Source organism: Gopherus flavomarginatus, chromosome 3 (genome assembly GCF_025201925.1).
Source record: "Gopherus flavomarginatus isolate rGopFla2 chromosome 3, rGopFla2.mat.asm, whole genome shotgun sequence".
NCBI classification, from domain to species: domain Eukaryota; kingdom Metazoa; phylum Chordata; order Testudines; family Testudinidae; genus Gopherus; species Gopherus flavomarginatus.
The window spans coordinates 105,845,322-105,863,616 of NC_066619.1; the positions used below are offsets into that span (position 1 = coordinate 105,845,322).

Sequence of the window (18,295 nt, forward strand, 5' to 3'; positions counted from 1 at the left end):
TCTTTATGCCATTATCTAAATCACTGATGAAGATATTGAATAGAACCGGACCCAGAAATTATCCCTGTGGGACCCACCTCAATATGCCTTTCCAGCTTGACTATATATCTTGGTTATATAATACCACACGTTATTTTTCTTAGATATCATGTATGTAGTGCTTTAAATTTATACAATATTTTACAAATAGATACAGATATGTTCCCTGACCCACAGAGATTGCTAAAAATGTTCCCAAATACCTACACACATGGTGGTCACTTTAAGAAGTCAAAGGGGTTTCAAACTGTTGGGGGAAATAAGGTGCTTTGTAAAATAATTCTGAAAAGGAGAAACTTATACACCAAGATACAACTTTACAATATCATTAAGAGTCAGGCTGAAGCCACCTAACAGTTATGAAAAATGGAAGCTGAAGTCTGAGAGGATGGAAACTGAAGGCTGAAACTCCATCCTTAACTCACTTTGATGTGTCTGTTCATGGAGTAATACAGATTGAAAAAGAATATGCTGTAGTTCATCTCTGCTTCATCACCACAACAGCCACAGGATAGTCACATATTTATACATGAGATGAAGGATGGTTGATATTCACAGCAGGTATCCTGAGAGGCGCCACTGCACTGTGTGGAGTTCAACAACAAGTCACAGGAAGGAATGACTGCTCAATATGAACACCAGAGTGGATTACCAAGGTCAGGGCTGCTATGGAAGCATGAAGACCTTTCTGTATTCATTAAGCTGATATAAGCCTGCTGAGTCCTGAGTTTCTGGCAGCCCAGAAACTTCCCAATGAAGCAAGGAAAATCAGAAGCAAGGAAGAGAGGAGGTCGTGGTGGAGAGCACAGGAGAGCTATCGCTGTGTGTTTCTAAAGAAGCTGCAGTGTAACTTCTGTCTGGCTAACGAGGTGTTCTGGTAGTGATTGGCAGGCTTTGGCAACCAACCCAGGATAGTGTATGGCTTTTCAATGCCTGTAGCAGAGGAGTCCTAGAGACCACAGCTCAGAAACTCCAGTATTGGAAAGGCCATCTGGAAGTTCTCTTCTGCTTATCCTACAGCAATGCTTAGGGCGTGCACAAGAACCTCAACATGGCTGAAAGATCTTTTGACTGTTGTAGTAGGAGCCAAAAGAATGACAGATGCCCAGACTGTGATACACACCACCTTTACACCAGAGTAATTCCACTGAGTTTAGTGGAGCTATACCTGGTTTACATCAGTGCGCGTGAGAGCAGAATCTGGCCCAGCTAGTCTGGATGGGCTTAAAGCCATGAGCTTGTGGGCTGCAACCCTTATTCATGATATTAATCAGAAATGGCCCCAGACACTAGTAATATTATTTAGTACGGCAGCATGTTGAACCATTAGTGTAGAAAGAGGGTTCCCAAGTTGCTTCATGCTTGACCGGTTCTTAAAAATGGAGATCATCTTCCAGACCACTTCCCTGCCTCTCCCAGCCCTAATCCCAGACCCTGACTATAGAAACAGCATTGGTTATTACATGAAGACAAAACAGTACTTAGATAAATTTGATCAAATATTTCCCCTTGAACCTTCTTCCCAATGGAAAACTGGGTTTTCAATGGTATAGATAATTTTTGAGTGGAAAATATGAGCTTTCCCTAAGAATTTCCTATATTTTGGCCAGGTCAAAAATCTGAAATTTCATCAGAAAACAGAATTGTTTTGGTCTCTGGGCAGTTTTTGGCCACATTTTTGGTGTCTGGAAGTTTTGGGGCAAATATTCTTGTGTTTCGGGTGCTAAAAACTGGAAAAATGTTGGCGTTTGGGTTTCCATTTTGATGAAAAGTTAAAATTGTAAGCAGAATTCCCTTCCCCCATTTTCTGATTATCTCTAATATTAGAAGAGTATAAAGGATACTCCATAAGAATCAGATACTACAGTGGAAATACACATCTGGCTGGTTGGATACACAGATAGAGCCAAGATAAAAATAAACCCACTTATATGTGATGCGTACACTTCTAGAGGGTGTGTCTAGACAGAGCGGTGGCTGGCCAAATGCTTGCATCAATTAAATTGTCAGTGTGGAGTATTGTGGGACAGCTTCTAAATGTCAACTACACTTGATGTAAGCAACACAGCGTCTACACACACGCACTGCATTGACCTAACTACTTCAACATCGACTCTCTGCCTCTAGTGGAGGTGGAATTATTAAGTTGGTGTAATGGGTGAGTTACATTAGGGGGAGTGAAATTTTGGTGTAGAAACATAGTTAGGTCAATCTAAGCTGCCTTGCATTGCCCTAACTCTGTAGAATAGACCATGGCTTTGGGTCTGTCCTCCAATATTGACTACACTTTGCAACTTTTTTCAGCTTTGGTGTTGTCTGCTAATTTGATCACGAGTCAATTCACACCAAAGAAACATCAGGCAATGAATGACATTTTGAAGGGAAGAAAAGGACTTTTTTTAGGGGTTTAACTCAAAAAGTTTGAATGTTTACCTGAATCTCTTCAGTCTGCAAAACTGTGCTGGAAATCTCACAGGAGCAAGAATTCATGAGAGATTACTCATGTTTCCTGCTTCCAATGAAGCTGGACACACTGAGACAACAGTTTTTCTTAGGGCATTTTGTCCCTTCCACTTTTGGACCCAGCAAGAACCAAGAACTGAAGAGATGAATGAAAATAAAAAACAAAATAAAAAAGGGTAATTGATCTTTTATTTTTTTCTCTTTGAACCTTTGAGAAGGTTAATTTTAAGTTTTGGACACATACATTCTGCTCAGGTCTTATTTTATCAGAATCCGTCCAAGCCTCACTATATGAATGTGTCTTCCACCTAACTCTGTCCCTGGTTTAATTTGGTCAAATCTGCAGGAACTAAGCCATGTGTGTTACAGAAGAATACAACCACTACCATTTATTTTTATTTATTTAGACCACGTTAGACAGATACTATTGGAAAATCCAATTACTAGCAATAGGGACTATTTAGGGCTGTAACTGAAATCCATATATTTGAAAATGTAGAAAAACATCCACAAATATTAAATAAATTTCAATTGGTAATCTACTGCTTAACAGTGCAATTAAAACTGTGATTAATCGCAATTAATTTTTTTATTAAGATTAATTTTTTTGAGTTAACTGCGATTAATTGACAGCCCTACTTTATACCAATGCTTAGTATGAAATTAGAGTGATAGTATCATATTGGTGAATGAATGATATGGTCCTATGAAGTAATATATATCCAGTGAACTTCTATTTGTATTTAACTTTGATCTTCACAAATATACAACTTACATGTGATTTGATTTATGATTTATATTTAAAAATCAATATGAATGGAAATGTTATTATGCAATCTAAAATTGCTCAAGTAACATTATTTAAAATGAATTCGTGCTTTCAAAATGCACTGAAGTCCAACTTCTTATAATAATGAAACCCTCTACAATGTTCTGAAAAACAGCCCCTTGGATATTCCTGAATTTATCTCACCCCTAATATGCAATTTCTGTTTTTCCTTCCTTGGTTTAGATACTACTTAGTCCTGCCATGAGTGCAGGGGACTGGACTAGATGACCCTCATGGTCCCTTCCAATCCTATAATTCTATGATTCTATTCCACAAGGGAGCTGAAACACCAGATTTACCATAATTATGTGAGTTTTTCCCTATTCTGTTTCCTTGTGCACAGTGTAAGTTATTCTGCATTTCTATCAATAACTTTTAAATCATAACACTAATTGCCAAGCCTAGGAAGATTTACATGAGAGAACTGGGGAGTGATGGGAGAGGGAACAGGACAGGAAGGTATTTAGGAAAAATTCTGATGTTTCAAGAGGATGAATTAATCGCTTTTGCGTATATTATAGAGCTTCACATTGGACTCATATTTACAGCTCTGATTATATTAAAGAGTATAATATTTTGGTTCGTTTCACACTGATTTTTAACAAATACTGATATTCCATGTTAAGAAGGTGAATTTTGTGAGACTAATGTCCTGAGTCCAAGGAAGTGTTGATACATCAATGCTGGCCTCTTCTGGTCAGCCAGCCACACTGGACTGTACTCACCATAAAACACCCCACGACATCCAAATGAGATGAACAAACTTCTTCTGTTCATCACCTAATTCAGCTATATTCCCAGATCTCCAGAGATGAAAATACTAACAATACGCCTGAGCCAAGCCCCTGGATTTGAACTCTGAACTTGGAGTTCTGCAAAATCCAGATCTCAATTTTTGCAGATTTATAATTAGTTGTTTAACCTTACTGTGTAAAGAGAATGTGCCTATAAACAATAGCCAGAGCCAAAAAAACAACTAACAAAATGACACCTGGCTACTGAACCTGTGATATCTGCTCTTTATGGGCTCTATTCTCCTGCCACATCATCAGAGCATAGGAGAGAATGACTCCAATGGAAAATTCATGTGAGATACTGTTGTGGCAGAACTGAGCCATTTGTATCTTTCAAGTGAATTCCACTTTCTCTACTGATGTAAACTGGGTGGTGGTGGTTTATTAAATTAGCATCACTACCAAAGAGCCTGTTTATTTGCAGAACAGGAAATTGTAGTCTAACTCTTCTATCTCCTGAATCAAGGGTGAAATTGGCAGCTAAGTTCTGACTCTCCAGTCATTGGGAATAAGGTATAAAAGTCGAAAGGAGATTGCTTTCCAAGACTGTGCTCCCACTGCTGTCAGTTAGGAAAATCTTGCTCTGACATGTGAACTGAGCAAATTTGATATGGAAGTCACCGAGGAAGAGCACAATACATATGGAACAGCAGGATTTCTTTTTTACAGTCGATTGTACTTTTCTGGTAATAAAAAGCATACTTCACCATCTAACTTTACTGTTGTTGTTCAGTATCCCCTACATACAGGAATTTTGCTATTTTTTAAGCATGCCACACTCAACAGGCACATCATAGTTTGGACCCCTCCATAACGACTCCAGTGCCTTCTGCTGCGGTGATGGTCAGGTTTCCATTGAAAGAGCTGCTCTATTGTGACATCCACACATTCTAAAGCTCATAGTTATATGACCCCAGAGTATCTGGGCACCTCACATCTTTTGATGTATTTATCCCTGGAGTGCCCCTGTGAGGTAGGAAAGTATTATTGCCCCCATATTACAGAAGGAAAATGGAGGCAGAAACTCTGCCTGCGTAACCTTGGACAAGTCATGGACCACTGACTGTGGCACTAGCCTTGGAGTCAGAAGATTCTAATTCAGTTCCCTGGTCCATCCTCTCCTCATGCTCTCAGATACCCACTTTGGGTGATGGTCTGTGAAGGCTCCTCAAGATAGGTGTTACTCTCCTAGATTTGAATCCAAAACATTATGATCTTTACCCATAGATTCCAGACAGGCTTTGAGAAAACCAGTCATATTACAGCCACTTTGCATCAATCGTCACAGTCCCACGGCCATCATTTCCAGCATGATTGCTAAACATACTGCATCCCAGGGGCATTCCTGTGGCTCCCATAGATTTCATTATGAGTGGCACAGGAACATCTGAGGGCAGCCGAGTCCAGAACAAAGCGAAAGCACCAGAAATGCTGGCTAGAGAACCAGCAAGTACAGTTGTAAAAAAAGGTTTTGAAATAAAATATTACAATGAGATTTTTAATTGAAATAACAACCAGAACAACTACAAAATAAAGGCCTAGAATTTTCACAAAAATGTTGCATCTTGTATTTTGGCCAGCTTTTAAGCCAAAATGTTTAAAATTCAGAATATCGACTTTATTTTTGTCCAAAAAATTCTGATTGTTCCCCCCCTCAATAAAATACCATCCGTTTTTTTGACGAGCTCTTCCTGCATGTAGGTTCCATGGAAATGTGTGCTTTAAAAATATATACTGATGGGCACAGCAGACACCAGTGTCAGAATATATTGTAGGTATCATTAGCAGGGGTATTAAAATACCCAACATTTGTTTGCTATTTTCTCTCTTCTTAAGGATGATGCTTAAATTCTTCTCACAGCTCTTAAGCAGTGGGTGGAGCAGACAGATTTACTATCTTTGTTTCAGTTCCCAGCTATTTTAAATGTTACCTATGTTCCAGTCTCCCTCTAAATTGATGAGCTTGAACTTCATTCCAAAAAACTGCAGCATCTCTTCCTGTGGCTGCCTTGTAAATGCTGTCCAAAACATTTATTTGATTATATTCAGGGCATGCTGCTGTGCTTCTCCCTCCTTCTATATACTTATCCTCGGGTGTGCATTATATTTTCAAAAATCACCACACATCAGGAAGATTGTATTTCTGCTGATCTAAAAAAACACGTGCAGCTTGTGGACGGATGCTTTGGGGAATGATTTATCAAATATTTCCATATCCATTTTCCATGCAACAACAAGCTGCTAATCTACAAGGAAATATTTAAATAAAGAAACAGATGCCAAGTAACCTCATGCTATTTTAAAAAAGTGGTCAAAATATATTCTTCCTCCTCCTGCTGTCCGTCATCTCTGCATCTGATAGTTAATCACTGTTTTCATCTGCAATGCATCTTCAGACTCCAGTGCGCCTGAAGGCAAATGCCCTCAGGCAAAGATTATGTCTCATGTATACAAAAAGGAGCCATTAATGATTCCACATTCACCATGCCAAGTATCTGCTGTAACCATGGTATTTTACTATACTTTGAGGAGGTATCATTATACCACAGCCATTGGGGAATTACACATATTATATTTTTAATGGCAACAAACTTCACTTAGGGCCCAAGCAAAGCCTGACTCCAACAAAACGTAGCTTTTCCAGAGTAAGGATTTCAGGAGAGACTCTGAGTTTCCAGTTGACATCTTCTCTAATGTAAAAAAATGATGATCTTGGGCCTGAAATGAGCAATTCTGTCTCTGTTTTAAACCTGCAACTTTTACCCTGTCTTCCGCTTCATAAATGAAGGCATGAACTCTGCTGCCCTGAGATGCTTTCTGCCAGGTGCTAAGTGTCTTCTCAGATTCATCAATGCACCATAAGACCTCACTGAATTCCAGGGGACAATCAGGCACCTCACTCAATGGGAACTGATGTGTTCAGTATCCGGAGATGCCCAGTATTTTACAAGACCAACCTCCTTGCTTGCACATGGAATACAAGCATGTGCAAATGAGTTTGTGTAGTTCCTGCCTCCCAAATACACTTAACGCATAACATGCCATCACTGGTACAGTTTGAGATGAGAGTCCATTGCCCAATTCATTTCAAAAGGTTTTGCTCACTTCTAACATTCATGGGTATGATGTTACTCACAGATAAAACATCTGTCTTCTTTCCCCCTTATTACTGGGCAACCTCATTTCAGCAGCAGCTATCACATGACGTATCACTTTACAGCATCACTTGCCACCATACTTCTCTGTGACATCTCTTCAGCACTAAGTGTTAGCAGCAATTGTTGTGTCAAAATACACCACTTCATTGCAAGCAAAACTGCTTGCTGACTTTCTGAACTCCAAACTTGGATAGGCCACGGAATGATATTCCAGTGAGACTGCTTCCCAGTGATCTCATGTGGGCAGGCAAAGACTTGGATCTAAAGCACAGGTCTTAAAGAAAGTCCCCACTCCTAGAAATATGGATAAGGATTGACTGACACTCCCCTTGAGGTAACATAGTAGAAAATGTGTCTCTGCCTATTGGCCCAGAAGGCAGAGCCAGAGAGGAACATAGCTCATTTATGAACAATAGAAGTGATTTATTTCCTTTCTAGCTGTGGGGACCTTTGCAAGCACCAGGGCAGAAACAGCCTGCCCCCAAGTCAAAAAAAGGCATCATAGCAAGAAGATGCTATTCTTCAGCATGAGGCAGATTGTCCTTCATGTTTTCTCATATATGGGCAAATAAAATGGCATTTCCCACCAAATCTACTATATCTCTTATTGTTGAAATCAAGGGAAAAGGAGCTTTAAAAAAGCATGCATGAGGAACAGCCAGGCATACAGCAGCAGAAATAGGAGTATGGGCGTGAAGATGCCCTTTAAGCCCTCTCTACACAGCATGGCCCAAGTTGCACTCTGCAGTTTGACTGCAGCTCAGACCTGGCCCATAGGTTACTCTTATGATTACATTTTGACTATGAGCCAAAGGATGGGCAGACTGTGGTGACTCCTAGCAATGACTTCCCTAGAGCTATTTGTGTGGGTAACTGCTGTCACCAGTAGGAGTAAAGGAGTCACAGCCTGGCCCAGTATAGGCCACGTATTCCATATTTTGTTGCCTGCATAAAGTGGTGACAAAATAAAAGTTAAAAACAAGACAAAACAATGTCTTTAGTTGTTTTTTATTTTTTTTTGTTTGTTTTTTTTAAAGAATCTGGTATCTCTGAAAACTCCCCTCTTGGCAGCTCTCTAGCAGCTCTATGTAGCAGCCTGCAGAAAAGGCAAGCTACAGTAAACACTTTAGGACAGCACCTAATAATTGTTCTGCTAGTTTCAGAATTTTGCTGCATTGGTCAAATCTGGCTCACATTTTAGGTTTTATCCAAACATATATTTACTAGGTCTGTCAAGCGATTAAAAAAATGAATCGTGATTAATCACACAGTTAAATAAATGGTATTCAACTACTGTTTAAATATTTTTGGATGTTTTCTACATTGTCAAATATATTGATTTCAATTACAACACAGAATACAAAGTGAACAGTGCTCACCTCATATTTATTTTTTATCACAAATATTTGCACTGTATAAAACAAAATAAATAATATTAGGTGAACTGAAAAATACAAGTACTGTAGTGCAATCTCTTTATCATGAAAGTTGAACTTACAAATGTAGAATTATGTACAAACAAGTTTGTTTACATTTACAGGAGATAATGCTGCCTGCTTCTTGTTTACAATGTCACCTGAAAGTGAGAACAGGCACTCTCATGGCACTGTTGTAGCCAGCATTGCAAGATATTTATGTGCCAGATGTGCTAAAGATTCATATGTCCCTTCATGCTTCATCCACCGTTACAGGGGAAATGTGTCCATGCTGATGATAGGTTCTGCTTGATAACAGTCCAAAGCAATGCCGACCGATGCATGTTCATTTTCATTATCTGAATCAGATACCATCAGCAGAAGGTCAATTTTCTTTATTGATGGTTCAGGTTCTGTAGTTTCCACATCAGTGTGTTGCTCTTTTAAGACTTCTGAAAACATGCTCCACACCACACCCCAATCAGATTTTGGAAGGTACTTCAGATTCTTAAATCTTGGGTTGAGTGCTCTAGCTATCTTTAGAAATCTCACATTGCTACTTTCTTTGCATTTTGTCGAGACTGCTATAGCATGAAATATATGGCAGAATGCGGGTAAAACTAAGCTGGGGACATACAATTCTCCCCCAAGGAATTCAGACACAAATTTAATTAATGCTTTTTTTTTTTTTAAACGACTGTCATCAGCATGGAAGCATGTCTTCTGGAATGGTGGCTGAAGCATGAAGGGGCACACGAATGTTTAGCATATCTGGCACGTAAATACCTTGCAATGCCAGCTACAAAAGTGCCATGCAAATGCCTGTTCTCACTTTCTGTTGACACTGTAAATAAGAAGAGAGCAGCATTATCTCCTGTAAATGTAAACAAACTTCAGTAGAGCTGCAGCTGTGCCTCTGTAGCGGTTTAAGTGTTGACATAACCATAGGGCCCTAAGCCACTTAGGCACATTTGAAAACTCCACTTATAGTGCTTACTACCATGAACAGGTTCCAGTGAAGTAAAAGTGACTACTCATTGAAGTAAGCACTATGTCTGATAGCAAATGTATCTGGCATGAGGCCCTTAGTTATTAAAATTATTTTAATTTGCATGAGTTTTTATTGGGAGTGTAGGTAAAGAAATTCTAGTTGAAGTATATTATTAATCTTAAATAGCAAAGAATCCTGTGGCACCTTATAGACTAACAGAGGTTTTGGAGCATGAGCTTTCGTGGGTGAATACCCACTTCCTCAGATGCATGCATCTGAGGAAGTGGGTATTCACCCACGAAAGCTCATGCTCCAAAACCTCTGTTAGTCTATAAGGTGCCACAGGATTCTTTGCTGCTTTTACAGATCCAGACTAACACGGCTACCCTCTGATACTTAATCTTAAATAGTCCTTTTAATCCAGAAAAATAATTCTGCATTTTGATAGAGGCTTAGGAAAGTGCCAAGTGGCCATAAATATGGTTATAAAATCCCAGCATGAGAGAGTTAACAGTAACAGCTTCTCTTTTCGCATACTTATCTCCTTCATAGTAATTTTTTGATCAACTTTTGAAGAACTGTGTCCAAAATAAAAATATTTTTGTACTCCTGACAGAAAATCTTGTAAGAATAAGGACTAATCTGAAAGCTTTCAAAGGAAATAAGTGTAATTGCAGAAATTTACTACTGTTTCCCAGATATAAAAATACACGTTAAACTTTCTATTGGTTTTCCGTGATCAAAATTGGCTAAATGCTAAGTTTGTGTCACTTTAAAGCGTTTATGGAAATATAAAGCAAAGAACTGGACCTGTGACATGAAATCTTATTTTGCACATACCACAAGTTAAGTAAATCAGTACTTATTGGCATACGTAATATATGGCTCATCACTCATTGCCAATTTCAGTTAATATAAAAATTGGGTAAGTTCCCAAACTGAGAGGTGTTGCAGGTTCTACTATGAGAAAATCTTGTCCTTAATAGTAGGAGCTGTGTTTGGTAGATAGCTGAGCAGAGCCTGCTATAGGGTCATCAGAAAAGGATTGCAGGGAGTATGGCTGCATAGCTGGATGCATCTTATTGATGATTTGATAAGGAGCAATGGTACCCTCAAGTCACTACCTGAGAAAGATAACCACGTGTGCTAACTAGACAGCTGGTGAGCACGGCTATGGAGACAACTCTCTCTTCACCTCTAACAGTGATTTGCTTCTGTGATCTCTAAAAAGGACATTGTTTAAGGTTCTTCTCCTCCACCTTGGAAGACAATTGGAGTTTTGCCACTGATTCCAATGGGCAAAGGATGAAGCCCCAAAAGAACTCCCTCTCTGCCCCTGCAGCCAAAACGACACAGTTGGGAAGTGTGCTACTGAAGGACATCTTTCACTTGGTGAAAAGCAGCCTCCAAAACTTGGTACCCATGTTGTGGCCCCAAGACTCAGAGCTTTACCACAAGGGAGGTCCACAGGGGTTGAGACAGGATGGCAAATGGATCCATGTAGTCATTGAAAATATATTGGGGCAGATACACTAGAAGAACATATGCCGCATAAATGACAGGCTGCAAGCCATATCGTTCTGCTTTTAATTCTCACTCAATTAAGTAGTACATTCTTCTTCTCATGTGCAAATTTAACCTCCTCATCTTCTCATGCTGCACATTTTTTCTTCTTATTATTAAGGAAGTTGTGTTTAATGAAGTAGCAGACAAACCACACCAATTCAGATTCTCATTTCTCGTAAATCCTGATAAGTCTGGATACTTATCGGAATTTATCCAAGGGTTTCAAAGTTCTCTTCTTTCCCTTGTCTCTTAATTCCCTCTCCTCACTGGATCCTTCTGCTCCCAGGATACCCAACTTTTCCCCAAGAGAATTCTCCACTTACATCCTATCTCCCAATCACTTGACTCCCAGCGTCCTGTTTCCTTGCAATTCCCAACAGCATCCTCTTCACTCACCACACCCTCCCACCATCAGGTCTCTTAGAATTAAATTAGAATATCACCATCCAGAGCATGTGAGATCTGTGCGTAGAACAGGGGTCGGCAACCTTTCAGAAGTGATGTGCCGAGTCTTTATTTATTCACTCCAATTTAAGGTTTTGCATGCCAGTAATACATTTTAACGTTTTTTAGAAGGTCTCTCTCTATAAGTCTACAATATATAACTAAACTATTGTATGTAAAGTAAATAAAGTTTTTTAAATGTTTAAGAAGCTTCATTTAAAATTAAATTAAAATGCAGAGCCTCCCAGACCACTGGCCAGGACCCGGGCAGTGTGAGTGCCATTGAAAATCAGCTCACTTGCTGTCTTTGGCACATATGCCATAGGTTGCCTATCCCTGGAGTGGAAACTGGCTCAATGCTTAGCAGGCATTAAAATAGACCTTTCGGATTACACAATAGGAAGGACTAGAGGGGACAGCCAGATGGGGTAGCTGTGGAGAGGGGTTATGGAGACAGAATGGCTATTAGATAGCTGCAGAGAAACAGAATTTGGGATACAAACGGGAGGTAGTCTTTTATCCCAGTCCACGCTGACAAAATCTTAAAAAGTAATCTAGTGTCAGTTAAAAGAATGGCTGAGATGTGGGCCAATTCTTTTTGCAGAAGTAAGTGGTCTATCTGTAGCTGAATGCAGGTAGGAGAATAATTGTTTGGATAATTTTTATGTGTATTTAATGCTTTGCGCATATGTTTTGGCTATGCCATACTGTGTCACCCACTTACGTTTGGACATTTTGGTTGTATCTGTATGAATTCTAGCAGACTGGATATTTCAGTCCCAGCCCATCTCTTATTAGAATATCTATCAAGAACTTTCCTTAGATTTTTATAATATCAGGTCAGCTTCAGCAATGTGTATCTCCATGGAATAAATAGAAGTACATCAAGAATACATTTGGCTTGATATTGGGAACTCCTAGAGTTTCCTGTCCCCTAAGCAGGAGCAGCAGTTTAGGAGATGATATGGCCCCACGAGACTGAAGTAAAGGTTATTATGTACAAACAGATGCAAAACCTATTTTATGACCTCTTTCAAATCTCAACAAAAAACTTCTAAAGATTTTGCTTTGAAAACTTGCGATGAAACGGATGAAACAGAAGTGTGACTAAGTCCTAGGACTGAGAGTGCAATAAAAACCACACCTGAAATGATTTATTGAATGCTACCAATTACTTTCAGATAAGTTTTCCCCGCAAAGAGCTCCTTGACTGCAGGTTTGGTGGAAGCACAAATGCAATCCAGAGCAGCTTGCTAAGCAACAATTACAGATGGACACAGATGTCAGCATTGGGGAAAAAATAAATCCCAAACAAATAAAAATGTAAATACCAGCTCCTCTTATAAAAATATTTGCTACTGAATGTAAGCAAAGAGCTGATAGGAGGCCTGTGGAGAGGAATACAATCATTCTTATCAGCACTGAGACAAGGTACAGATCCTCTGCTAAAGATTTACAATCCTGCTTCTGCAAGGCTAAAATCAATACTGAACTACTCTATGATTTTACTGAGAGTCATATGCATGATAAGGCTGCCTGAAAAGCTGGTTGTTTAACTGAGCCTCATATTAAATATAACCTCCAAGACATTGGAAGAAAGGGAGCTTAGAAATAACAACAAACGAATGAGAATCTTTTTGTAAACAGACTGTTTATAGGTCTGAAAACATCCTACAGTATACAACAGGGGTTGGAGGACAGAGAAAAGAAGGACAAAACAGAAACTAAATAGAAGATGGAGAAGAATGAAATAATGGAAGAAGATTATTTCATTCAGAATTATTTGCTTGTAAATCTGTGAGCACACTTTGGGTGCTGTAGATGTGGTACAAAGAAGATTAAAACAAATACCACAATGGCACAAACAGTTTACAAGAGAAAAGTAAATGTGGAGAGATGGACAAAGCTCTGGGAGAAGCCCTGCAGAAAGAACAACAGGAATGGATGACTTTGAAAAGTAGAGACCAGTAGTTATGTGGAGAGGAAAAAGAGAGAGAAGCACAATCTAGAGTACCTTTAACCTCATCCTGACTCCTCTATCCTTCTGTTTGTTACATCCATTTGCTGTGGCTCTTTCTTCGTGTATGTACAGTGTCCAGAACAAAGGAGCTCTGATCCTGTCTGAAGCTTTTGGGAATAACAACAATAAACCCCACACTATGGTGGTATTTAAAATTTGAACTTGAGTCCCTGAATCCAGAGAAAGAATTTTCAAATGGCCCCCATTTATCATAGGATGACCCAGTCCCTCCACCCCCTCCCTCCCAATGACCCTGATCTGGATGAACATCTGGATATGAATTTTGCATGTTCAGCCTATTTCTCATACTTTAGAAATCAACTTACCGATGAGGACAGAACTTCCAGGATTTAGCACCATCCTTGTTCCTGAAGGAGAGGTCAGCACTGAGGGAATATCTGGCCCCGTGATTAAAAGCATTGTTGTCAAATCTTCTAATTGAAGGAGGGTTTGTGGGGGATCTGGAAACAGATTGAGAGACTGAGATGACAAAGACGACCATAGTGGATAAGATATTGAGGAAGTTTTAAACCAGCAGTCACATTATTTGCTGTGCTGGAACATCAGCATTCCAAAGGGGACATACTAGGTAACATTGGACAGCATTAGAGGTGTGCTTTGCCTGATGTATCAGGTATGTGAGGAGGCAGGGAAGAGGTTAAAATAATAATTCAGGGTCAGACACAAGCCCGCAAATGCTAGGAACATTTGCATTAAGGCTATCACAGCATCCTTTTTGTGACTAGCCAGGCACTGCAGCACATTTTGTTCAGTAAAAGATACAGTAGCTCATAACGGATGGTAAATTCACACAGCACAGCCAATACAGTATCTAGTCATAACATACTACTGCTTGAAGTATGCCAAGCCACACACGAGGATAGTCACTGCTCTGTAACTGTGTCCACATGGGACATTATCGAGTAGCAAGCTGGTACAATATAGAGTCACACCTAGGCTTGCCACCCAGAAACTTGCCACATAGAGAGGCCTCAAATCACAGTGACAAAACTCATGGTTGGATCCAATGCCTGCTGAAGCCAATGGGAGCCTCTTTATTGACTTCAGAGGACTTTGGGTAAGGTCATAATTCAGGATTGCTTTAGCACTGAGCCAAATCCTGAAAGCTACTCAGGCAAAACTCCAAATGCCTAAGAGGCCAAAGTGACAGAGAGTTATTACCGTGAATACAGTTACTCTTGTGTACTACTGAAGTCAATAGGACTCTGTGCAGGAGTAACTGTCTGCGCAAGGATTGTTTTTCACAGGATCGGTCCCTAAAGACTGTAGGATTTGGCCCATTATTAATTCTGATGATGACAATGATTCAATTTTTGTATTTTGTTTCCTGTTTTCCCCCCACTGTCATTTTAATGACGGTAAATGTCATCCAGGACAGAGAAAGGGGGTGAGGTGATCTCTTTTACTGGACCAACTTCTGCTGGTGAGAGAGACAAGCTTTCCAGCTTACAAAGGTCAAGACCTAGTTCAATTAAAGATACTACCTCACTGAGCTTGTCTCTCTAATATCCTGGGACCAACATAGCTACTACAACACTGCAAACAGTAAACTTGATGTAAGTGAACAGTGGCACCTTCCCATTCAGTTAAATGGCGCTGCACGTTGAGCTGGGGTTGCTACCGCCACGTGTGCTCGTTATGATATGTATGTGGCTCAGGTGTTTCGTACTATTTATTTTTATTAAAATGATTGTGAAAGTGATTTGCCTACAAATGGGTATAAGCTGCCTGGAGAAACAACAGTAACATTGTATCTTTAAAAAAGAAGCCATTTTTCGTGAGCAGGAAAAGAGTCTGAAGCCATGTGAGAATTATGATCTGTAAGATGAAACTCAGTTTTCTTTTTTTTTTTTTTTTTAATCTAGGCAGATAATTTTTAGATCATGTTTCTAGGATTGATTTGAAGTCACAGGGGACCCACGTTCAGGGTCGGCTTAGGCTTTTTTGCCGCTCTAAGCGGCGAAGAAAAAAAAAAGCTGTGATCGGTGGAGCTCTACCGTGCCGCTTCATTCCTTGGTGGCAATTCGGCGGCAGGTCCTTCCCACTGGCCGCCCCAAGCACCTGCTTCGTACGCTGGTGTCTGGAGCCAGCCCTGCCCAGGTGAACATCAAACAGAGGCTTCAGCGCTGTCCATAAGACTGCGAGAACTTTCACTTTAAAATCTGCTCCAAGAACTGGAGCCACTGAGGCAGCAGATTCTGCAGGGCCTAGGTTCACCCTGCAAGGTTGAGTAGTGGAGATTTAAAACAGGCTATACACCACGCCCTGAAAACAGAGTTCTGTAATGGACACTTTTTAATGGTGTTGCTGCAATAATATGTACAGGGTTACAAACCGTGCACACTTCATTACCCAACGTACAGTAGCGTTTACATAGTCCTGCCGGATCTTTCATCTCTCAGACAGCAGGAAATGACACAGATGTGTTATTAGGGAGGAAAATCCATCAGCAAGCACAATAAATCAGTCGTGGGTAACATTTCCATCCATGCTTTGGGCCTGACAATATCTTTCTAAATCACCTAGCTAGACATTCAGCCTGTTACCATGAAATCCAAGACAAAGTAAACTTCACCCTTCAATGAACTGAGTTACTGTTTTGTAAAAGTGCACAGGGTTTATGCATCTGTTAGTGAGGTGTGAAATTGCTCTGTGTCACTCAGTGTTTTACCAGGGGGAGGTCTGCTTCTCAGAGATGGAGCATTACACAGGGTATTCCCTTCATTTCACAGATGCCATTTTGGGGAATGGTCAAACGAGGGGAATGGTTCTTTTATTAGCATTAAAATCTGCATGTGTGAAAATGACATATTAAAGATTTTTTTTAGCTTATACTTTTTTTCAGCTTATACTTTTTTTCCCTTCTAACTCATGCACCCTTCCCCCCAATTCCAATATCTTCTGCCTTCTCCACAAATGAAGACAGCCTTGTTCCTGCTTATGTAGGCTGCTAACACAATTAGACGTATTTTTTCCCCACTGGAATACAAGGCTGTTTATATCACTTTCTCGTCTGTTATGTCCTCTGACTAGCTCCAAAGAGAGAGATCTGTTTGGTGCCTAGGTTTCATTATTACAGTGACACGTGGGAAATGTTATGAACAAATAGCCCTTCCAAAGGCCACGTGCATTTCTGTAGCTTACCAAGAATCAGCAGCTGTGTGCTTTCAGTCACCTCCCCACGAAGATTGGCTGCCCTGCAGGAGTATAACCCCTGATCAGACAGAGTTACGTTCACAATCAGCAATGAGCCATCATGCAGATGATAGGCAGGGGGCAGCTTGATCCTATTCCTCAACCAAGTAACTTCTGCTTCAGGTACACCTGGAAAGGCATTAAAAAGAATAGGAGCTGGATGAAGGTTTTACTACTAAAGACAGACAAAACAGTTGAGATAAAATAATAATCAAAACAAGCCTTTAACCAGACTTCCAGCCCAAGGCTTTTTGAGGTTCAAAAGAGTTTGGCCAACTCTTTCAATACATTAAAATATATATTAAGATAAAATAAATGCCCTGGATTTCCTGGATCCACTCTGGCCTGGAAACAGAAGGGTCACACTTTTTGGAGGGATGCTTTTATAGTAGGATTTGTGTTCTGACTATAAGCAGGCAGCACCACTGGAAATCCTAAGAGAAAGCCTGTTCTTATGAGATTTTCAGTCCAATTTAGCAGAGGAAAAGGACACCCTTTTCTATAGCTTCTTCCCATGTCATGATCTAACACAGGGGTAGCATACAAGGAACAGAACATCCCCCTCTGCAGCACAAGGATGGAGGTACCACCACCTGCGTAGGACTGTACCACCACCTGATATTGACTGGTCTCTATATAATATCACTGAAGAATGTTCTGTATTTTACAATACCGTGCAGATAAACAGGGAAGAGATACATCAGGATAAGCAGTTGATTTAGTGGAGCTACGCCTGGCTAGAGAATTTTTCAGATTTCCATACCTCTGGTTCAAATTTCAATAACTCCTTCAACTTCCAATTTGTTGTCTAATCCCAAGGTTCTCACACTTTTTCCACAGTGCGAAGCGCACGTGAAAATGGCAACGGTCTTGCGGGTCACCCTTGCCATCATGATCATATAACATCCTTGTGGCAATCGCTTACAGAGCAAAGTAATATTTAGGAACATGTTGTATTTTTACCATCTTTTAAGATGATTTAGAAGCTGAGAACATGGAGCAGGAGACAGTACCATGCAACGAGCCAGCGATTCGTGGGCCACTAGAGAGTGCTCTACAGACCACAAGTGGTCGATAGATGACATTTTGTGAACCACAGGTCTAACTCTTTGATATACATGGAGGAGATTCTTCCTTGGGGCTGTTACCCCAACAGGAATTTTAAGTTTATGTTTATCTGTGACTATCTGTTCAGAAAGGTAGGTCTTCCCAACAAACGAATGGTTTGAGGCAGCTGTGAGGGTGCTGTACATTCTATGGTAAGAAGTCTATTAGACTAGAAGAGGTCAGTTATTTTTGGAGAGTATTAAGACACAAAGTAGCCTTTTGAAATCCCCCAGACCTGCTGCAATTGACTCTT

The 18,295-nt window shown here is 40.1% G+C and overlaps 1 protein-coding gene across 5 annotated transcripts in view; it reads right to left on the reverse strand.

The window, feature by feature from the left end:
- Positions 1-18,295, reverse strand: part of ADAMTSL1 (ADAMTS like 1) — a 703,248-nt gene that overhangs the window by 31,305 nt on the left and 653,648 nt on the right. For all 5 annotated transcript variants that reach the window (XR_007773162.1, XR_007773161.1, XR_007773160.1 and 2 more), the window contains 2 exons: positions 16,885-17,064; positions 14,046-14,180 (listed from right to left, as the gene is read on the reverse strand). Coding sequence is in view for 1 of the 5 variants with exons in the window: in XM_050944097.1 (XP_050800054.1) it covers positions 14,046-14,180; positions 16,885-17,064 (315 nt within the window). In the remaining 4 variants the exon portion in view is untranslated. The remainder of the gene's footprint in view (positions 1-14,045; positions 14,181-16,884; positions 17,065-18,295) is intronic.